Here is a 24,059-nt window from a genome sequence, read left to right on the forward strand (position 1 = left end):
CAAGGCAAGGTGGGGGGATCGGGCGGGGGCTCTCTTATTATGGACTAATAGAATTTTCATTTTGTAGCTCATCTCCAGTTCAAATTTCGACAGGTTACACGCTCTGTTTAATTATGTGGCCTATGCTAGATCTACAGATAAGAGATGTGATTGTTTAACCAAGATTTTTTCTTCTTCCCCCTGCAATTTAATATCCGTGATTATTAGATTAGAAAAACGCCCGTCAATTTTCGGCCGATTATTACAAAAAGAGTCTATGATTTTGTCGTTGAGGAATGCTGTTTCTTTTAGTTTTTTTGACCTTCTCCTCGGTTTTGCGAGTGTGCGATCAAGTTTCAAGAATATGAAGAAATGGAATGTATGACTCGGTGTGCAGCTGCGACCGAGTGTGAGGGTTCCAATTTTCGATGTTGAATACGCATGTGCGCTTTCCGATCTTGTTTTTATCGGACGCCTTTATCGGTCCGCCCAACATTTCCATCAGAAAACTTCTCCTAAAAACAGAGTTTACGCCAGATATGAGCAAACTACGGCTCACGAGCCACATCCGGCCTGCTAGGCCTTTTAATCTGGCCTGACGTTGTCCAAATAAGTTTTTTTTTCCCCAAGATGGCGCCATCACGCGGAAGCCAGTGGCAGTAGCTCTGTCCACTCTTATTTGTTTTTCGTATTTTACAGCCCCTCTATCTTTATTTAAATTACATTTTAATATTTCTTAATACATTCCTTTTGACTTGACTTTGTACTTCATTCTTTTTACTTTAATAATGAGTGATGAGTATGTTAGTACTTTAGTCCTTTTTTTCTCTTTATGTTTCATATGTACTGTTAACAGATGCACTTTTTTATATGTATCATATCTTGTGCTGACCCCGCCCATCTGTCAAATTTTTAAAGTCAATGTGGCCCCCACCAGGCCGAAATGTTTGGTCTACGCCGACGCTCTTGTGTGCCTTAGGCTCAAACTGAGCACATGTTTGGAGTGACTATATCGGGACCTAAACATAGGGAAATGCTTGAGCAAAGCAGTAAATTTCAGGGAAATTGTTCCTTGTTAAGTCTGTGAGGCTGAATGGGAGCTTGCACCGCGTCCTAGCATTCCTGCCAGCCATTACAGCTTATTACGATAACTCTATCTTTCCAGGAGATAAAAACCTAGCCTTGTTGCCATTTGCCAGCTATTACTTTCGCTAATTATACTTAACTGCTTCGAGCTTATCTCCACTCCTCCTACACCATTGAGCAGTCCTTTCTTTTTTTTCAAATTAGAGGTAGAGTGGGAGTTGGAAAAAGAGGGAGACAGATAAACAGCACAGGCAGAAGTTCATTCAAGTGTTATTGCATTTGCGACTTGTCAAACGCTAGCGAGCGAAGCCTCCGAGGCAGATCGGCATCTGTTAAGAGTCGGCTAAGATACGGTAAACGCCTCGTCTCGGCGGCGGCCTCTGACGGAGACGTCCGCAAAAACGGCGAATAAGTCCTCGACCCCGGATGTCGGACGTTAAAACGATATCCGGGCGCCATGCTCCGAGACTGGACGGCGGGAAAAAAGGGCTTTGAGAGAGGAAAACCACGCATGCAGATGAAAAAGACCGTTTTGAAAGCAAGGCAAAATTGTAATTCTTCACTGCACACCCACGCCAAGCAAAGCTGATCTGCTTTGACACTGACCATATCATCATCATCATCATCATCATCATCATCATCTCCATCCACTGGAGCCAGTTATCATTGAGTGATTCCACCTCCAGCAGCCTCGAGATGAACAGGAAATTAAAATTTCAAAGATCTGCAGTTAAGATAAATCAATGGTGAGAGATCAATGTTCATTGAAATTTCATGAACTTTGAGCCGATACAGATGGAAATACCCAGACAGTTACACTCGGCTGCAGATATTGCGCCTGCAAATGATAAAATGTAATTAACACGGTTAAAAGGGAGCAAGCATCCATTATTTGCCACCACCGTCATTTCACTTGCATTATTAGAAAAGGCTAGAGACACCTGTTTCATGCTCTCAAATGACACCTCCACCACGAGCGCCGTCTCTCCCACGGCGGAGGACTTGGCGCCGCGGCGTATTAGCGTCCGCCAGAAATAAAAGGGCCTTCCTTCAAAGCTGATTGCCAGCTCAAATTAATATTGTAAAATGAAGATCAATACATGGACGGGGCACGGATCGATGGCGGCTAAATTACGAGCGCGTTTTCCCCCTCATTCAAGATGAGTTGTGTTTTCCTCCTAAAGTCAATACCGCGCCGCCTCCCTCATTCATTTCTCAATAAACTTGCCGATGAATTTCAATCAAAATGCGGCATTGGAGGAGAAGGAGGGTGAGAAGGGGGTTTAAGTGAAGTTCTTTTAAAGCCCGCTGGGTGTGGATGGCTCTAAAAAAATGGGGCAAGGGGAGGAGGAGGAGGAGGAAAAAAAGATTGGGGAAAGATCCTGGTCTATCGAGAGCCCCCCCCCCCCCTTGCCTCCTGTCTGTCTTTCCAGCGACGGATGGCGCGACTTACTGAAGACAATCCATTCTAGCAGCCATTACAAAACACACCTCCAACGACACTAGGGGGGCAAAAAGTGTGTCCAATTAAAATGAAATCAATGAGTACCAGCCTTTCTAGTGGAGGGAAAAAAACATACAAGCATGCTTTCATTTTCCTCCCACAATGCATTTCGCACAGAGATGCCTGAATAAAAAAATAGGTGGGGGATAGATAGATAGACGCCAAGTACTTATTTCAATCAATTTCCCAGAGTCGGATTTCACAGGTCACTTGCTGATAAGACGCAGTGGAATAATGCCCACAGTGTGCTTCTCAAAGCCTATACCTGACAAGCCGGCTGACAGTGGGGGAGTACGGCCACGTGTCACGTCAGCCCCCTAATTGGACACAAGGACCTTCCTCTGCGGGACCTTGTCGCGCTCCACGCGAGCTCACAAGGCCTTCAAACGACGGCCGTCTAGTTTGGCAGTCGGAGTCCGCTCCGCTCCCGCCGAGTCGCCGCTAAATACCTCGCTTGTAATGAGACAGGCAGGTACGGCTATTGGATAACACGGCTTGACACATGCTACTAGGCTGGTGCCAACCAGTTACAACCTACTTGGCTGAGGACAGGACTTTTTATAAATGCTTGTTCAGTCCACTCTGGTGGCAGCAGTTCATGCCCCCCCCCTTCCACGTAGCGTAATAATAATAATAATATTGGAAATGAGACGACGTCGACCGGTCGGTGCATCTGTTTACATGCCTTCCCCCAGAATGCCTTTGATTGTGGCATATCTTTGCAGGAGGCCTCACCCGGTCGTTGGGCGATGTCTAATGGCGTTCCCGACCCAACCCTTCCAGGACGGGAAATGAAACGGAAAAGCCGAAATCTGATCGGCTGATGAATCTGGGACTTCAAAGTTTCGGGAGGGTGGAGCCAAGACTTGAGGATAGGCCTGATTTGCAAGACAGCGACATCAGATAACAAAAAATGAGTTGAGGACTTTTTGAGTCTGTATTAAATTTGGAGTGGGGCGGCATTCAATTGAGTTTTGCACCAAAACAAGCTCGGACCACTTTTAGTGGAACACTAACAATTATAGATGTCCCAATGCTGAATTTTTGATCCAATCAGTTTTTTCTTTAAAAAAAAAAGTATGCCTATATTTTCAGAGCAATAAATGATGAATAATATTAATCACTGCTGGTATCTCCTCAAAAAATGCTCCGTTTACAAATGTTACAAGTATTACTCTAATTATATTCTAAAGTGCCTAGTGGTTTGATTTAACCATAGCACTAAAACTACTACTACTATCCATTCTTGTGCCCAAAATCCAATACTATCAAAAAAACACAAATCCAGAGAATCAGATTAGGACACCACCACTACCAACTACCCATGACAATCTTAACAAAACAATACATTTAGCTAAAAAAAAATACACACCAGGTCTACTTTACCAGCTGCCTTTGCCCTATTTTACTTTTCCATTCTTTATTGGAGTGACATTTGCTGATCCCCACCTCTATTGAATGAAACACACATGACCTCTTTGTCCTTATGTTGATGAATGACTGCCTCATACCCATTTTGTCAGATTTTGGTGCAGTGGAGTCGATAGCGTCACCTTGACACGTAAAGTTTGCGATCCATCAGCCCTCAAGTCTGTCTGGACACGACTCAGGCCTGGCAAGAGAACGCTCACGGCATGGGGCATCTGCTCTATCCAAAAAATCCTTCAACCAGCGCGCCGCCGGCTTGCGAGCTCCAACCAATGGCGCCTCTTATTATCGCTGCTTTAACAGTGCGAGGGAGGGGGCGACAGCGGCTATGGCGGCGGCTATGGCGGGGGGCACTTGACTTGTACTAATAGCCGAGAAGCCACGCCGGTCACCAAAGGTCTGAAGACGAAGCACCCTGTCAGTGCCCAGCTTGGGAAATTAGCAAATAATGTTCCCATCCCCGTGACAAATGTGTGACAGCTCGCCTTGGCCAATCATGCTCTCGTAACGTTATGATGCATGTTCTGGATCCCCACTGGAGGATGCAGGCGAAGTTTACTGACCCTCAATTTAGCCATGACAAATGGGGTCCCGCTAAATGTGCCTTTTCTAGGCCGCAGAAGGGCTTCATTTTAAGCAATCCCGGTTATGGGGATGTCACTGATTAGGATAAATAGAGGCTGAGTGCGTTAGGAACGCTCGCAGAACCGTATTACCGTCGGGGTCTGTATTGTCATCGCCCCCGGAGAGGCGCTTTTGTGGAAACATGGCCGTGATAGAAGAGCAAAAACAGTGCAAATTAGGGGGATTCCGTAGGACAAATTCTACGTTGGCTTTTTATTTATGATTTACGCTTTGAGATAAGGGTGGTAAGTGCGGGAATTGTGCAAACGAGGTTCAGAATTTTGTCATGGAAAGACAAAAAGGAGGTGGCTACACAAAAATAAAACTCCAGGTTGTTTGCGATTGAGCTTGATAGAGTATAATAAAATATCGACTAGAGGTGCGGCCTGGACTTTCTCCTTTTGATTTTCTCCAACCTTGCTGACAGTCAGTTCTACCAGTCCCGTCCTGACCAATGGATAACCAATACATGGATTAGACAGAGGACAAGCTGGCAATTTCCGAAGGGACAACACTTTGTTGAAAGGTAAAAAGGGATAGACTGTAAATTAGCTCGCACTGTAAATTTTCCTTCCTCGGAGATGGCGACCCAGTGAACTTTTACGCTTTTTTTTTTTTTTTACGTCTGTTTGTCTCGTTAGTGTTAAAAAACGTCCAAGAGGAAATGCCAGCAGGAACATTTGGCACTGCGGGGGGTGCTCTCTTTCGGAGAATGGATTGTGAGTTTTGGAAGTGGTTTTCCGCGTAATAACCTGAGTGAGGACGTGCCCTTCTGCTATTTGAGTTGACTCGGGGTAATTTGCGGTAATTTCTTTGAATTGGGTGACTTACATTTCCACAATTAAGGAGGCGGTGCAAAGAAGAGCCAAGTTGGAAAAGAAAGTATGTAATAGGCAGTGAGCTAAAAAGCCACAGCTGGGAACATAAGCCGTTGATGCACCTTCATTAAGTCCACCACACTGCATATCATTTTGGAATGTAACTCGTTTTTTGAGGGGGATTTTTACAATTTTTTTGGTCTTGACTTTGAACATGGCGGTCTCAGATAGACCCTATTTGCAGTTTGAAAGCGTAAGCCTAACAATTAGTGCAATCGCTACAAAAGCAAAGCAGTCGTTCACAAGTGTCAATCCTCATGAGCCGTACACCCGACCAGAGAAGCAAAGCAGCCGGACCTGTTCATTGGTGACTTTCTCTTTTAATTCACTAATCAATTGTACCGCCGTTGCCTCCAGGGGCAATTGTATCCTTATACTAACTGGAAGTGAGTAAGTACTAAGAGAAGATGGAGTAAGAATAAAGGGGGCTAGAAGAGAAGAAAATCAACAAAGATAGAGAAAGGGGGACACGTTTCCTGGCTAAAACCTGATGGTAATCATCCCAATCCGCTTAGCCTCTGTGACTAATGGGGTCTGTTCTTTAGGGAACTGCCACTTTCACCGGGGCGCTATAGAAGCCATTAATGTCTTAACTTATACACCTTCTCAAGGCTGCACGCTAACACATGTACACACACATGGTAACACACAACCCAGGCAAACAGGCACACATGCACTATTGCGGGTACACTGCACTCCTGTTTCATTATCCCAGTGCCTTGTTGGCCTTTGCTCCGCTCCTGCTAGGGAGGTTAAATGCAAGAGAGCTGGGCCAGACTGCACGGTTGGAGGAGAAGGGGACGCTTGGCTGAAGGAGGCGACCGGCTGAAGGGGTGGAGGGGGTTTGAGGGGGTCTAGGGAGCCTAGTAGAGGGAGGGGAGGCTCTTGATTAGAAACAGCTGCCTCACTATGGAGGGGATCTGGCTGGACCAAGGGGGTGGCCGCCCCCACTTTGCAATTGTGCCGAGCTCAAGGCCAGAGCGGAGCTCCAGACCTGGGGGTGCCGGCGGCTGCTTGGGAAAGGGGGTTCCAGTGAGAGTGCCCGGACGTACAGCCTTGTTTCATTCTGTCCATCAGAGCTTCAACAGACAGCGACTTCCAGGTCAGACAGGCTGTGACCTTGGCAACCTCTGTCTCCTCAGCAATGATGACAGATAAGAGCACCACTTCCTTCTGTTAGCCCAGATAATCACATCCCTTCACTTTTTAGTGTGACACGCTCACGCCAGACATACACCTTTCTCGTCTTGTTATGTGGTATTTTTTACAGACGAATACAGAAAACTTAGGGACCGTCCTCATTTGTAGTCAAATATTCCTCAAAACTCATTATAGACAGACTGAGAAATGTTTTTGTTTTTCCCTACTGCAAGTTCCTTAGACCTCCAAAAGTTGTTGAGTACTACCCCCTAAAATCCCGCTTAAGTACAAGTAGTACTGACAGTATAAAGCTCCTTGGCAGGGGTAACTAGATAGGCACTCAATAATGTGCAAGGAATCCTTGTATCCGCACCTTTATCCTCATCTGCACCAAAAATTTAATGGCAGCTTATTTGGGCCCATTCCCCAGCCGTCCACAAGGTTTTACGGTAGCTTTAGCGTAATCCTCCTAACTAAGTAACAGCAAAAACATCGGCTCCCTCCGCCCCCTAGCTTTCCTTTTTTTTTTGCAAAATCGGCACAATTAGCATGCCCAAAAGCTCTATCTGTCTCGTATCAATCCAGATAAAGACAATTGGCAGAATGAGTCATCCTGACAGCTTGAGTTTAACAGAGCTCGGCAGCGACCTTGCGCAACCCAAGGTCGGCAATGGGGGGGGGCGGATCGGGTTGCACCTTTCCAAGCCCCTCCATCAAACAGGCGTTTACTTTTTAAAACAGTGCAGATCTTGCAAATTTCACATTCAGTCAGCCAAGACCTTGGTTAGTTCATTACCGCCAGGGACGACGCCATGACGAAAAAAGGGACTTTGGACTCACCGGTGTACACAAATCTCCCAGGGGCGCCTTTGCAGAACTGCTTGGACTTGTAGGACAGCGTGACTTCCACCACGCCGGGAATGTGCCGAGGTGGGGTCTGGACGCGAATAGCGTGGGGAGTTATCAGCTGTATTAAAGAGAAGAAGAAATAATGAGCCCCTCTTTGCAATAGCGAGGAAATAAGTCGCCCCGTTTCCCGTAATTTACGCCACATCATACCTCACTCCACACGAGCATGGTGCCAAACACCACTTGTAGGCCGTCAAAGAAGTTGTCCCCTATGATGATGACGGTGGCTCCTCCGGTGGTCCATCCCTCGCTGGGGCTGATAGCCTTGATGCACGGGGTGGCTGCTTATCCAAGACAAAGAAAAGAGCAAATTCAGCACGCGGGATTCAACCGTCGACTCGTCGGTTCCGCACAGACATGCCACCGCGTCCGAGCCCTGCCATATGATGGAAATTGCTCCCCCAACCCGGTGAGGAGGGGGTCGAGGGATGATGGATTTGTCCTTTAAGGCAGGAGAATCAAAATCATTTATCAGCATGGCGGAGTGGTGTAGTTAAGCAGAGCCTTCAAATGGTTCACTTCACAAAGGCTAAACGCCGGGCTCGCCAGGAAAATGATTTGATGTTGCAAATGACGTGTCAGGGCAAATGTAGCCATCGGAATTGATTAGGCGGGCGCCCGGCGTGTACAGCAAGATTTCAAAGTTGGAAGGCCGTGGTAAATTAGTCAAGAATAGAGGCCGTTAAAGTGGAAATGACAAGCGCAAGCTTAGCCGCTTCATGTTGTTTCATTACCTTTTGTTCTGCATATGGCGTACAGTGCGGGCTCAGTCCGACTCGTTTCGGCTTTCATAACGTGGAACGCGCTCATGAATTATTCACAAGGCGGAGTGAAAAAAAAATCCCCCTCCCGCCCCTTTGTTTTGGTGATCGATTCAATCCATTACATATTGTTTATTATTACAATGCTTTTCATCTGGCGTGACTTCTGCGACGCCACTCCGCCATACATCAACGGTCTGAGTTGTTATTATAATCTAATTTGAGTGATCTGGCGCCTGGCATCCGCTGTCATTTGATGCATTACCTTAATATGGCGCTCGGCACAACACCGTGTTTACCGGCGAAATGGCGTGACAGCTATCCATAAAGCAGCCACATCAAATTTAATCTATTTCCATCAATATCTGGGAATACGCCACTGCGAATGGCGCATACGCTTCCTTTTTCCTATATTCGGGCTAGCCGGGCTTCTAAAGCTCCATTATCCATTTCCATCCAGTGAGTAAATCACAGAAGCCCCCCCCCCCAGTTGTATGGATCACCTCCGACAAGACATCTCCCTTTGTTTGCCTTGCTGTTGGGCCTGTTCGGGTCATGTTTGCCGTCTCTCCCGGCCCATAAAGTGCACGCACACACACGGGGACTAGAGGGAATCTGACTTTAACAGGCGCTGTTGACTTCATGCTAATCACCTCGTACAGATTTTCATTTGTGAGGCCTGGAGGACTGACATTTGCTTTCCTTAATTGCGAAACGCGGCTTCTGAAAGAGGACCGAGCCTCGGCGGGCACGTCGGGGCCCCCCTCTGAGGGCCTGACCTTCATCAGTGCGGACGATTACAGCAAATAATTCACCCTTCAAAATTACTGTAAACAAATTGACTTTGGGGATGAGAGCAAGTGCGAGGATGGAGAAAAGGTGGGGGGGGTGTAGGAAGCTAAGGGATGGGAGGGGGGGGAGTCCTGATGGTGACTGTGACTGTTCAGGGGCAGCTGCAGCCCGAAGCCCAACGCGGTACGCACACACGGGCGAACAAGCACACCTACGCCGCCGCCACCCACGCGCAGACCGAGCGAAACGAGCGCGGCCCTAAGCCGTCTACCCTTCTGCCTTGAAATTTGCATACGTCTCAATGCGCAGACTGAGCGGGGAGCATGTGCTGAATGGGGACCGTGGCAAAGTGGATTACACAGTCAGCGCCGGCGATCTGATGACAGACATGCACAATAACCCTACCGCCACGCCCCGCCCTAACGTCACGGGATGGGGAAACTTTAGGAAATACACCTATATACTTTGGCTATACTCCCAACGTGGTGTCAATTCAAGACTCTACTTTAAAGTACCCCACCCGGGTTGTTTGAGGACGTGGAAAAACCCACCCTAGATCTGAGCCCGGGAGGTCGCGCCTCCGGTATTGTGACACTCAAACAGGTCTGATGTAGCCCCGTGAAGCCGTCCTTTGTTCTGCCTGCTGAAATGTGTTGTAATTGTGCTGTGGGATGTCCAGATGGTCGGTTGATAGTGCAGCTGATGGGATTATACCTTTTACCTCTCCCTGGGCCATCTGTTCCCTTTGACTCTCTCGTTGTGGTTCTCTCTCTACAACCCTCTCTCTCTCTCTCTCCCTCTCATTTCTCTCCATCTTTCCTCCCTCTCTTTCTTCCTCTTAGGCCCAGCAGTCTGGATTCACTTGTCTTTATTGCATAAACCCTAACAGCATTACAGCCACTTGGCATGCAAATGAGGCAGGCGCTGCAGGCTCTATGCTGAGTCTCCTATATTGTCTGGGGCTCTATAATGGCAAACTAAGGAACGTGCGCGTGCTCCAGAAATATTATTTGTTAGGGTGTTTATGCATCTTTAAGTCGGAATCTATACATGCTTGAGTGGCAGGTCACCGTAAAGTGTATTTGTGACTGAATGCATAATGTGTTTGTTGGGTGACAGTGTGCACACAAGTGGGGTGGGGGTTTCCTAGAATGGCACCCAAGAGCGCTCAGGACCTCCGCCAAGGCCCGACAGTCCTGATTTGGATCAACACCAAATCGTTCATAGATATCCACTTTCTCCGTAGGGATGGATTTCAGTCAGATTAATTATTGTTATTTATCCCATAAGGGGGTTGCTATGGAGTCTTTGCCATACATGACAATATTTGGGGGGATTTTGTCACAGTTACAAATTGTGATACCCCAAAAATAGTTATTTCTTCAATGTTGATGTCTTTTTATTCTTATTTATTTAAGGGTATTAGTTCAAATTTAAAGGCAAGTGGTTCTTAAGTACTCCAAAATATTAGAATGTGTTATTTGTGTGATGTAGTGCAGTTAGCAACCACAATGAACTAATTAATTGAATACAAATTAGTGCAGCAATTAAAACTTTTGTTAAAAAAATGATACAGCAACAGCAATTCATTAAATTATGGGGGTGTAGCTAATGAACACAAACTGTTGCTGATATGAACATAACAACCTGAGTATCATTAACAATTTTCGGATGCCTGGTGGCAAAACCATCGGGTAGTAAAGGAAAATATTATTCTTCCGTTTTGCTTCATTTTCAATGCCTTTGATGGCGGACAAATATAATGATATCATTTTAAAGCCTATTTTCAATGTTTTTTTTTTAATAACGACAGCATCAAATAACCCCATTTTTTTCTCTTAAAAAGTCAAATATTGAAGGAAAACATGATGCGCAGGTATTTTAAACAGAATTACATTAGCCCTTTATTTTTTAATTCCTAGCCTATCGCTTTAACGAAACCGTGAACCATGCCTCAATGTCACATGAACCTAAAGCAAGCTACACTACCTTTCAACCAATAGGAGGCAGCACCTCTTGATCGTTGCGAGAGAGACACAAACGATGCTGAGAGAGGGAGGCATCGGATGCTCCTCTGGCATCAGCCACATATCTAAAGCATCTCGCCAGAGGAAGAATATAAAAATACATTGAGGAAAGCCTAATGCCAAAAAAAACGCCTGCCCACGAATGTCACGCCGCCTTAACCGGACGTGGCGGGAGTCTACAAAAACAAAGAACCGCCGTTTTTTTCCCGATGCGTGTTGTTACACTAGCAAGGAAAGGGAATAAAAGAAGAGGGCGGGGGGTGGTGTTGTGAAGTAGAACATACACACACACACACACACAACTAAGCATCGGGAGGGTGTGTTAAAGTTATTAGACAAAAGACATGTTCAACTGCGCGGTTGACAGTCGCTTCTTTTCTCGCTTTTACAGGGTGTCACTCTGCTGCTTTGAAGAGTGTGGTGAGGAGAGGAATAAAGCATGGCTTGGGTTAACCTGTAAAGAACACACACACACTCATACACACACACACACACAAATACATTGACATAGGCGCACACACACACACAAGACTGGGGGGTCCCGAGGGAGTGGGGGAACATGGAGGCGAGGGCTCAACCTCTTTAATTGCTCTCCTCATTAAGAAACTGGTTGCTAGGCGATCCACACCTATCGTGTCATAAACGCGAAACACACAAACAGAACGTCAGCGAACATAATGACTTTGGTGCTCCGGGCAGGACTTTAATTATTTGATTTTGTTCTCCAGTAGAGGAGTCATTAATAAAGACAAAAACAAATAGATTAGCTTTTTGCCCCACTAGGACTGTGGAGTTGTACTGAGATATATTAATTGTCTACTGTGCGTGTGTGTGTGTTTTTTTTTTTTAAGTTTATTAGTCGTCGTTGTTGTATTAAACATTACATTTGCTTTCCGTGGTAGAACCATTAATGGCCATTAATGTGTTGAAAATCTCTGTTCACTCAGTGGTGTATATAAACTGTTTGCCCAGCCCATAATTGGCCCTTGAAATGTGAAGATAAGCAATTTGCACAATTGCCTCTCCTCCTTTTCCTCATTTTTTTTTTTATTTAAATCTTTTTTTTTTCAACAAAACCTTCAACCATATGCATACAGGTCACGGGGTTATGTTTTGTGCATTTTGCTTTTTGAATTTCCCATGGTTTGGTGGTCCTTTTTCCCCTCACTCTCTCTCTTTTTCTCTCTTTTGGCTGTGCAGGCAATCAGTCTATCATATGGAATCAGTTGGAAGAAAAACAGTAAGTTCTGTTTTTCTCATAGGTCACCCCCACCACCACCCCAACACACACACACACTCAGTCAAGAACCGAGCACCCCCCCTCACCCCCCTTCCATCCCACCCCTCAACCTTTCTCCTTCCTCCCCCCTGTTTCTGCTCTCTCGCAACTAAATCTGCAAAACCCAATGACAGGAAATTGACCTCACAGCCAAATTCTTAAGCAATTTGATCATGTTTCACATGAGCTTTTAGGACAGATGTAGGTGCATTAGTAGACTGGGAGGAGTATTATCAAACTCTTTTTTTTTTTGAAATAATAAATACACCAAGTCACCCATACTGATTTTAAACATGGCAGTTGGTAGATAAAAAATATATATGTATGGAAAGAGTTTAAAAAATGGCAGATGATAATGTTGTAAGGAGATAATTGGATGGGAGAAACAAAAGATGGCAACTAAAATGTGAGGAGGTGTACCTTCTGAAGGGTCAAGTCTGCGAGCCCTTCGCCCATGCTTGGAATTGTTGTGTACGAACATGTTGTCGGAAACAGCCAATACGTGGCCGTCCACGTTGACCGTCGTCGAGACGACAACCTGCGAGAGGAGCGAAAAAAGAGCCGTTAGATCAAGAGTCGGGAATCTTTTTGACGAAAAGAGCCTCAAACCAATGTTATACCTTGTGAGCCATACTACGAATTTAAAAGTCAAAATACATACATGTAAACGAGGTCCTTATACATTTTTTTTGTAATTTCACCACTTTTAAAGTGGAAAAAAATGAATATTTTTTTTAAATATTCTTATGCTGTTGCTAATCAATGAGAAGATGCATTCCAGAAGAGTCTACTACTACAAAAAATGAAGATTAAAGCAATTCTAGATGTAATATCTCAGTTCTGTCCTCAGCAGTTTCCATATTTTAGCTCACAGGTTAGCAAAGAGCCAGATGCACTCATCCAAAGAGCCGCATGTGGCTCTCGAGCCATAGATTCCCTACCCCTGCGTTAGATGGTCAAATGTCTGGTTGTGGTGGGCGATGGTGTTGTTTGGATGTATCGCGTTACCGACTCTGGCCATTTTGTTCCTGAGCGCCTGGCATTTGTGTACAGCTAATTGACTTTTCAGCCTCCAAAATACATTTCCGTCCAGCCACTCCGCCAACTGTCATCTCGACTCAAAGCTGGGGAATTATTGATCAGAGTGTGCATCTGTTTGAAGATGGAGTGGGCCCACTCCCCTTTTAAAATGTTCCTGGAGTCATTAGTAGCTCTCTCCCATCACTCAGCAAACATTTTGCTAGGATCGGATTCCTAACCACACTCCATATTTCATAATGCTTATTTTTGTTGTTGTTTTTCTACCCACCACATCTACAAACAGGGCGGCCACATGTGAATGGCTAAAGTGTGTCTGAGCCGGAAACACAGAGCCCCTCTCAGGTTTTGCTTCGGCGGTAAGTGACCTCGCTGTAGCACTGGAATTTAGGGGGGCCACTTTTTTTTTTCTTTTCCCCTCTCAGTTAGTTTTTTGGGACCGGTGGAGGTGGGGGTAAAAAAAAAAGGGGAAGTGAAAGAGCTCCATTCTTTGGAGCAGGTTCAGAGCTGGGCCAAAGCAGAGGATGATGGATTGGACCCTCTCGGGCCTCCAGCTGGTTTTTGGGGGTAATAAGTGGAGTTGAAGGCACTCAGAGTACACAAGTTTAGCCAAAGAAACACCTATGGAGGAGCATCTGGCAAATCTATTTGAGAGGGGAAAAAAAACGCTATATTAACTGCTGGACTCGAGACAGTGGGGGAGAAAAAAAAAATGTACATTTTAGTTTCGCCTAAAACTGCTGCGCCCTTTTTTTTTTTTTGCTGTGGACCCTTTGACACCGGAGGGAGATGTGGTGTCTGTCATACGTCAGTCCACATTCACCCTGAGGGAATTTACGAACAGCCAGTGGAAGCCTGATGGCAGTGACATCAGGACGAGACACCCTTGTCTTGTCTTTTTCATGTTCAGTCTTCCTCCCGCTTCCAGGCCCTGAGAATGCCTATCACCCAGAAAAAAAGCCCCCGCCAACCCCGATTCTACCGATTTTAACAGTGTCCCGAATAGACAGATGCAATTTTGCGATAAACCAATTATCAATTTGGGAGAGGGGGGTGGTCTATCATTTCAAGGCCAGACTACTTGACACATTAGACGTAAGAAGTCGTAAAAAGTGCTCCGCGGTCGTGTCCTTTTGGGTATAAATGGCCACATTTTGTCGAGGCGCGACAATGATGGTTTTCAGATGGTGCTACACGTGCGTGCGCTGGCTTAAGTGTGTACATATGTGAGCCAGGCTGCTTGTGGGAGGGAAAATATGAACGTCTGTGAGTGCATGCTCGCGCATACATGCAGGTATGAATTTCCGCTGTCAGACAGATCGTGAGTTAACGCTGTTGTTACATGTGCTGAGACCGTCGTCCCCCCCGTGTTGAGGCTCAGAAATCTGTCAGGAACACAATTGATGGCACTGCTAAATCCTATATCTTTATTTGTGTCAGTTGCAATTCCCTTATAAATATTCTGTCCATCGCATATAAGGTTTTTTTTTTTTTTTTTGGCCTCCCCCAGTGCCAATAATAGATTTAGATTCACATGTGAGTGTGTTTTGATTTATTTCACTAAGAAGGCGGCAGTAGACGGGATAGTGAAGTGTGAAGTGGATTTCAGTCACCTGGAATCTGCGCATGTCTCGTGGGTTTCCTGCATTCTTCAGACAGTTCTGGTTGCATTTGAGGAAGAACTTGAGGAAGAATCTGGAAGAGAGAGGACATAAAGGGGAGAAATTAGTTTGATGGATTTTTTGGAATATATTGACTCAATAGGTTACATGTGTCAAAGTAGTGGCACGGGGGTCAAATCTGGTCTGCCACATCATTTTGTGTGGCCCGGGAAAGTAAATCATGAGTGCCGACTTTCTGTTTTTACGATCAAATTAAAATGAAGAGTATAGATGTATATTAAATGTACTGATTTTCCCTCTTTTTAATCAATAATTGTCATTTTTTAATCATTTTTTCTGTTTTTAGTTCAAAAATAATTTTGTAAAATCTAAAAATATAAAAAAAAGCTAAAATAAACATTGTTATAGATCTATAAAAAAATGAATATTCAGGGATTTTAATCCAGTTCTTTTAATCCATTTATTTTTTAAAAATCTAAATATTATATCCAAAATAGCCCACATGAAACCAAGTTGACGTTAAAACATCCCACGAACCAACCCGAGTCTGACACCCCTTGCCATAAGTGTAACAAAGACAACAACAACAACAACAAAAATCCCATTGAGTTACTAATCCAACTCTGGATACATCATTTATCCCCTCTAAAATCAACGGCATAGGTCTCTTTGTCATCCCCTTCACCTGAGTTGGCGGGTCTTTCCCAAACACCCATCTGCCACTAACATGCGGGAAGTCACTTGATATTCCTCCCACCTCTTTAATCCCAGGACACCCCTGTGCAATTAAAGTTCTCCTGTTCAATAGGGAAGCAAATGAGGCCCACCTGTGACCAGGTCTTGTTTGAAGAGCATCAGGGATAAAGGACCTAACAAGGTGAGAGCGCGCCACAAAACTTATAGTCCTGTCAGGCAATTAGGCGGACACTCCTGGGACCGCCACACACACACACACACATACACAGACGTACGCTTAACGCATGCACACACACCCCACGCACTTGTGGGTGGGTGAGGCAATTATGCCACAAATTACAACCTGGCTAATCGTCTCTGAACAAATGTCACGTCTGAGTGAGATCTGGGCCGGGACGGTTTGTCAGCCCGACGTCAAGAGCGCTTTCTCACGGCCCAGGCAGAATTTATCGATAAAAACCCGAGAGCGGCCTCTCGCATGCGACTACAGACGTGGCAACGGTTCAAGAGAGGGGAGGGAGATTAACGGCGAGCCGTGGAGAGAAGTGGCGTTGCACAACTGTGCGGAACGAACAATGAAATGGACTTGTTTTTCGCAACGTCCCGCCACAAAATGGCAACTGGTCTGGCTTGGTTTCATTGCTATCAGAAATGTTGTGATATTTAGCCGCCTCCAAAAAAAAAATGCTTTAACAAAAAAATGGCTGTGTTAGGACCTACCATATGCATGCATTTACATCTAAGTGTATGTGTATATGTGCTTATTTATATATGTATGTGTATGTATATGTGCTTATATATGTGTATATGTGCTTATATATATTTATGTGTATGTATAAGTGCTTATATATATGTATATGTATGTGTATGTATATATGTGCTTATATATATGTGTGTATGTATATGTGCTTATATACATATGTATGTGTATGTGCTTATATATATGTATGTGTATGTATATGTACTTATTTATATGTATGTGTATCTATATGTGCTTATATATTTATATTTCAGCAACACGCTTATTTATTTATATATTTATTCATGTTTTCATTTATTAACTTACTTATTAACTATTTATTTATATCTAAAATGTATTTTTCTGTGTCTGTGTTCTCACCCTCTTGCTACTGTGACAACAAAATCTCCCGAATAAGGATACGAATAAAGTTTTCCAATCCAACTCCATCGTAATCGCGCGATCACAGCAACACTGCGTTCGATGCCCATTTCATCGCGCTAAACTCTCGTGGCCTAAGAGGAAGGACGCTTTCTCAACACTTAAGACTTCCCGTTTGGCCCAACGGGATTGCGGCCAGGCCGTAAATCAGCATCTGGACTGACCCCCCCACCTAACCCCGGCCACATTAACACACGCGGCGGTCATTTCGAAAGCGTTCTTCGATAGACTCCCCCATACCTCTATACTTGGCCCCCGAGGTGAGGTGAGAAAATATTTTCCCTCCACATCGGAGGAGCTTTGGCTCGGACATCAATAAAAGAGGTTTTAACCCGTGCCAGGATGCTGATTGCCTGTTGGTGTGCGGCGAGGCCATAAAATAGGCGACTTGTCATTAGGGCATTTCACTTGATTGTGTTCACTGTGTTTTCGGGTTGCATCTGTTGGCTGATCATCAAAATGACCATTATGTACTCTAATTCCCTGACCCTGTTTTTATTTCCCCAAAGAGTCATAATGTAGAGCAGCAGACATCTGTGGAAAGCAGACCTGAAATACGACTTTTATTTGTCTGTCGCCTCTCATACAGATTGGGTAAGGCCAAACAATGTGTGTGTGTGTGTGTTAGTGTTTGTGAGCATCTCCTTCGCTCGCACAATTTATATCGGAACAAACGACGAAATACATTTGCCAAACAATGCTGTGACTTCATAAAAATGAACACATTACTTTCCGACTTGGACTTTTTTCCCCTTTTTTTAACGCCGTTCCCACTACCGGAGAGTAAAAAAAGTAACAAAACAATAAACAGGAAAAATCGGGTGGCGCTCTCATAAAGAAGCTCCTTTATGTTTACTGTTATGAAGGCAATTAAGCTCAATTCCGCCGCTAAAAAGATAAGCTTAATTTTCATCGTCCGTGGCTATGGCGGCGCTCCTATAGCATCCATTACGTTTGAGTTGGTTAAGATTCTCCGTGAGCTCGGCGCAAATTGGTCCTCGGTGGAAAGGCGAGCAATTAAGAGAGGCCCCACTCTTTTACTTCTTAAATATCTACAGAAGTTTGTGTTCTTGTTTTGGCACGTACGGAGACAAAAGGAGCTTGTTTAATTGTTTTTTAATGGGATATCAAGTCGTCGCTGCCATTAGATGTTGGCAATGGAGGGCAAAGGGGGATAGCGAGAAAGAATGAACTGCAATTAGCTTTGATTAAAGCTATCCTTCTCAATAATCAGCTGTTCTGACAGGACAGGGGGGCCCTGGTGGCCGCCGAGATGGAGGAAGGTGTTGAGTGATATTAAGGCCAATGAAGGGGATATTAACATGGCTAATTAAAGCTCTTCCAAAGCCGGCAGAGAAAGCTCTCGACGGACCTAGGCCGGATGAAATAATCGGCCCAGGCAGCTATCAGTTGGAGGTGGGAGGACGACGGGGAGGGGAGGGCGGCGGGCGGGGTGGCGCCCGTCTGAAAAAGAAAAAGGGGAAAAAAAGCTGGGATCCAAGCAGGAGGGGAGAGCCAAAATCGACCGAGAGGAAGGCATCGATGAGAATCCAGGGGAAGACTTTCAGAGTTGGAGTTCTTCCTGACATCAAGCTTCTGCGTGTGTGTGTGCGCTGACATCAGCTTTTATGTCAGCCTGCCAGTCAAGCTGCCCTACAAATCAACATTAGAACAATCCTAGCCGTGCCCCAGTCCTTGGCAATTAATACGCTTCTCCCGTCGTACCTCCATGCTCGCCACACTGCCGAAGCTACTAATCATGCCATAATGATTTCTCTCCCTCTGGTCAAAGGGGAAATAGATTGTCTCTTTAGTAATGCAGCAGGCTCGGCGCCTTTACACTCCCTGGCTTCACACGGCCGGTAATTGAGGAGAAAAAGGCCGACTTTGGCACTTTGACTGATTTGAGGGGCCGCTAGACCCTCTTATCTTTACTCTGATCATTTTAGGCTGACACTCAAAGGAAGACCCATCGCCCTAATTCTAACTCGCCCTCTTCTATCATCAAACACCAAGTAGGGGGAAAAAAGGCAGAGAAAGTGAGTTAAAATAAAACCAAATAACAAACATGGGGGGGCTTCCTCTCATTAAAATGACCTGCTTAATTGCCACATTGATGTCATTCTCGCATTAATGTCCATCCCTGATTGGATGGACAGTGGGGGTGAATAAGGATAGTGTTGCATTATTGAGCGAGGGCGGCGATATCGTCAATTTATTTCATGAAAAGAAAAAAAAAACAAGAGCTTTTCCCTGTCACACAATACACCGACAGATGGTCAAAAGTATCCATACGAGTCAGGTATTGACAAGGCTAAGCTCCCGGACTGGTGCCCCGCCACTAATGACTAGCGTGCAGTGTCCACAGCCGGCAGCCATGACAGTGAGGTCATCCGTTGCGGGGCGGTGAGTATCGATCACCCGGCAGCTCCGGCCCATCAGGCCCCAGCTGCCTTTTCCCAGACTCAATGGACCCCTGTTACAGGACTCCCCCCGCCTCCCCCGTAGAAGGAACGGCTACCAACACCGTGCTACGATTTGCTGACACCAGATCTCTGCTCTGAGATAGTTGCACATGGGTCAATAGCGTATCGGATTTCCAAAACGCCGGGGTCTTAATGTCCAGTCTCCCGCCTCCCCTTTACCTACTTGCTCGGGTTATTAGGCACTTCACTGAACTGCGTTCTGATCCCTGTTGTGACAAGGCAAAAGAAGACCTAGATCTTAAGCAATTGCTATAAAAACGCTTACGTATGCAAGTCGAGGTACGGGTCAATACTCAGTCTCAGGTCTAAACCCTTCCTTCGCCTTAGCTAAAAATTCCGTCCCAGGTCAGTCATGTTTTTCCTCGCCTTTAGCCCAAGTGAACCGCACTAGCGTATGAACAATATTTGCTCTACCCCGCGTACAAGCGCCCAGGGAGCGACCCCAGCAGATCCTATCGCTTCTTTATCGTGGAACAAGTGCCTCACTATCTAACCTTATTGGGTTTAGAAGATTAACCCTTTCCGCCACCGCCGGCAGATGTCACGGCGATTATTATTGTCCGACACGGAATATCTAAAGCGCCTATCTGCTACGATTTATTGGATCTTTTTCCGAGGCCCTTTTTTTTCTCCCTGTCGTCAGTTCATTTTGTTGTTTCATATTTTTTTCAGTACTGCGTCTATGGCGGGGGTGTCACAAATAATTGATGCGCTTCCTGCGCGCCCTGTAGATGTAGCTGTGTCCCTCCATTCATCCCTCTTTACCCTCTCCTTCCACCCATCCCCCTCTTTCCTCTCTAATGGGCAGAGTGGCATTGACATTATTTCACTTGAGGATCCCTCATTCTGTCAATCCCTCTTCATTTACTCCATGGCTACAGGACTCATTATGGAAGCTCCTTCTCACTCTCTCTCTCTCTCTTTGCTACTTTCAGTCATCCTTCCTTCCTTCCTTCCTTCCCACCTCCTGTTCCCACTCTTCTTTTCTCTGTCGCTCTGGACACCGTTAGCGTCTTACTTAAGGGAATAATCGCTCATCTTGGCAAACGGCTCTCGGCGTGGAGGCCAGATTCTGGCGAAACAAACTCCAAGGCTTTTTTTAGTCGACCCTCCAATCCAAGATTAAACAAAGGACGTAAAGTATCCATGGTGCTCCGGCACGTTTAGCCTCGAGCCACTCCGCCTGCACCGCCGCCATCCCCTCGCGAGGAGATGCTGCTGAGGCTGTGTACTGTTGCATGCTCCTCTTTGTTTTACTCTCTGCCTCGTACTTTGAACACAATGTAATGGGACGCACAAACATCAATAATTCTGCACTACTTAGTCTGGCGTAGACGAGGAAAATGCTTCTCCTTACACACACATACACGGGCAGGCGGGTGCAGCCCGGATGCAGTCGTTGAAGCAACATCCAAAATATGTTTAGTATCCATATAAAAATAAGCCATGATGATGATAATGATGGCAATGCCAATTAAAATGATCAGCTGTCAGTCAGTCAAGTGCAGACCTCTGCCAAGGCTGGGCACCCGTCGTTTGGATTGGAACCAAATTGAATACACGCCTCCTGAATAGATGCCTGGAATTTGTCATTAACATCCATGCATTATTCACAAACACCTATATCTGGATCAGCACCAAATGCGTCTTGGTTCTTCTTAAGCCAATCTCTAACACGTGATTTTTTTTATACGAAGATAATCCTCCTGATAGAAACAAAAAGTTTGCCTTTAATTAGGATTGCTATTAAAGGGACAAAGTAACTCAAATATAGTTTGCCAAAGAAGCCAACTTCACCCTATCACGGGAACTATTTACGCCAATAGTCTACCACACTTCTGTACCTAATAAAGATCTCGAAATAGTACACCAACTTCAATGTCTTCTTCCTTAGGCTGCAATTGACAGTGATTGGTCTCCAGATCATTTTAACTGGGACGGTAGCAGCGACCATTCACTGTCAAAGGCAGCCAAAGAGTTAAAAACACTATTTCGGCAATGCCATTACTACAAATTGACGTAAGTTAAGTGGTTATTTTCACTTAAACTATGAAAAATGTTTCAGTTATAGCTTTACTCTGATTATACTTTTGCAAACAAATGTATCAGACGTTTAAAAATGAACTTGAAAGACAGGCGGCCTAAATTAAAAAAAATTCCATGATTGCATTTGAGCGAAAACTGTCATCCAATCCATTTTAGTCCAGTGACCTCACAGAGCCATCCATTTTTAGTCCAATGACCTCATTAATGAATCCGTTATTATAAGGATTTTTGCGGCAAAATCCAGCAATATCATATGAGCGTTTCCCCCCTCCCTGCCATCCAGCTTGTAGCTACATGTTCAACTGGACAGCAAATAGCCGTCTCCTGGTTATTTTTTTGTGTCTCCAGAGCCAAAAAAAATATGGTGCTTTTGATTAGCGGTCAGCTCTGGAGCTCAGGGCCCTGAGGAAATAGCAGTCAGCGCCTCCCTACGCTCGTCCGAAAGAAGATAAGCACGTGTTAGAGTGAGCTGCTGCCCGGGTGAATAGTTGTATTTAGGGTGTCGGACGCGGGGGTTCTGGTAGGCTCTACAATGCCCGCCATACAGCGTTAAGTCTCCCGTGATCAGTCTGGGCTAAGAGCGGAGGAATACAGCTGTTCGGCGGGGGGGCTTGAGACATTTACTCAGCAGCTATTTTGGACAGCGCTCCTATTTGCATGTGTTTGTATATGCGCCTCAATCCCGTGAGTCAGGGCTTTTTTTTTTCTTCTTAACCCCCCTTTTTTTGCAGCTTCTACTGTCCGACCATGCGTGCCCAAATGTGTATGAGTGTATTTCGACATCGTATTATTACTAATGTATAATACATACATCCAAAGTGGCTGTCAGGACTGGTCAGCCATCATAAAACATGAGGCAGCCACTCTGACATTGCCGCCACATTAACGCATTCTCAGAAGAAGAGGGGCGGCGGCGGGGTGGTGGGGTGAGGGGGGGGTAGTGTTTGGACTGTCATGTAGGCAAAGAGAAAGGGGGCGGCGGCAGTAGTTGGCGATAGAGACAGCGAGCCGATCGGCGCTTAAAGCTAACAGGTAACCTTTCCGTGCACCTAGGACAAAGACGGGCGTTGGGAGGGTGAGGGGGGGGGAGAAAATGTCAAATTAAGAGAGGCCAGGGAGAGAGACGTGGCTGCCATATTTGTGTGAAAGCCCAGTGCTGTTGGCAGCAGAGATGGCTGCTTTCTGATTCATCTGGGGCCGTATGGCAAAGCTTTGTCAGTCTGTGCGAGGTATAAATAATTCAGGGTGAGAGATGGCAATTACAGGGCCCTGCACAACCAAAATGAATATTTTATAAGGACTAAAACTGCCCTGGAATGAATCACACACATGGAGTCACACACATACACACTAGCACGTCACCCATTTGTGTGTGCACACAACATATAAGTGAATGTGCACACATATAGGCACGCCCCCCCCCCCCACCCCCCCACAAGCCTCCATCCCTTGTCCCTCTAACATAGATGTTGTATTGTTGACATAACAACTATTATATGAGCTAAAGCATGTGTTAGGACTTAATGATATTTAATATGCTGGCATGGTGGGAGAAATTTGTATTTTTTTTGTTGCTTTCACCATCAGAAATAGCTTTGCCATATTTTTTTGGCTGATTTGGTTGTTGTTGTTTTTGTTGTTGTTTGTCCTTAGGCATTTGCAAAATTAATTAGCAACAAATGAAAGCACAACGTCCTGTCAATAAATCCTAAAGCTCAGCATAAAGAATGTCTCTTGAGATGCCTCAGCTTTACTTTTGACCCTGTAAATATGGGCTTTGTGTGTGTGGGTGGGTGGGGTGTTGTGTTGTGAAGAGGAGGGCTGAGGGGGGTGGGGGGGCAGCTAAATGCTAATGGGAAAAGATTAAACCCACTAGCCGCCCGGAGCATTTACCTCCAAAAGGTTTTGTCTGTCAGGTTTCCTGCAAAAAGTCAGTCTATATAATGTAGGGACAAAAAATAACATTGTTCCCAAATCCGGAGGAGCGCTGTGACTTGCTTGAATGGCCATTGTGTGCGCCTCGTAATGATACCTTAGCTTTTGTGCGAGAGAGGCCAGGTAGGGCTGTGTGACAAGCAAGTCACACAAGTGCCTCTCTGTGCCAGTGTTTTGGGGGGTGGGGGGTGGTCTATGGTGGGAAAAAAGGCAAACAGATAATAAACAAGAGTCGGTTTTGTGGTCTGGGGATGTAGTCCGGTGTCAAACGGATATTGTGGGGAATATTGGGCCAAAGTTGGATATTTCGACTTTTGGAGACTATTGGGACAATTTTTACATGACTTTTGACTTACATGACTACATACTTTTTACATGAAGATTCTAATTGAAATTGAGCCAGTTTTGCATTAATTGTGTGGTCAGTTTTAGGAATTGGGAGGGTCTAAAATTGATTTAAAGTCATTTTGAAAAATTATTTGAATGTCATAAATGATTGGACCTTCTTAATGAGATATGGATGGATGGATGGATGGAGGGTGGGATGGATGGATGGATGGATGGATGGATGGATGGATGAGAGAGAAAGATGGATGGAGGGATTAGGGTGGGATGGAGGTATGAGGGAGGAATGGGTGGATGGATGGAG

General features: G+C 45.3%; 1 protein-coding gene across 4 annotated transcripts in view; it reads right to left on the reverse strand.

Moving 5' to 3' along the window:
* The window catches only part of LOC144205132 (transcription factor COE3), an 85,552-nt gene that overhangs the window by 19,417 nt on the left and 42,076 nt on the right, over window positions 1-24,059 (reverse strand). For 2 of the 4 annotated variants that reach the window (XM_077729266.1, XM_077729268.1), the window contains exons 7-10: window positions 15,059-15,140; window positions 12,828-12,945; window positions 7,699-7,829; window positions 7,480-7,606 (exon numbers count right to left, since the gene is read on the reverse strand). In XM_077729266.1, the coding sequence (XP_077585392.1) occupies window positions 7,480-7,606; window positions 7,699-7,829; window positions 12,828-12,945; window positions 15,059-15,140 (458 nt within the window). Of the gene's footprint in view, window positions 1-7,479; window positions 7,607-7,698; window positions 7,833-12,827; window positions 12,946-15,058; window positions 15,141-24,059 lie in introns of all 4 variants that reach the window. The other 2 variants (XM_077729265.1, XM_077729267.1) reach the window with 1 other exon arrangement.

Source organism: Stigmatopora nigra, chromosome 12 (assembly GCF_051989575.1).
Source record: "Stigmatopora nigra isolate UIUO_SnigA chromosome 12, RoL_Snig_1.1, whole genome shotgun sequence".
NCBI lineage: Eukaryota > Metazoa > Chordata > Actinopteri > Syngnathiformes > Syngnathidae > Stigmatopora > Stigmatopora nigra.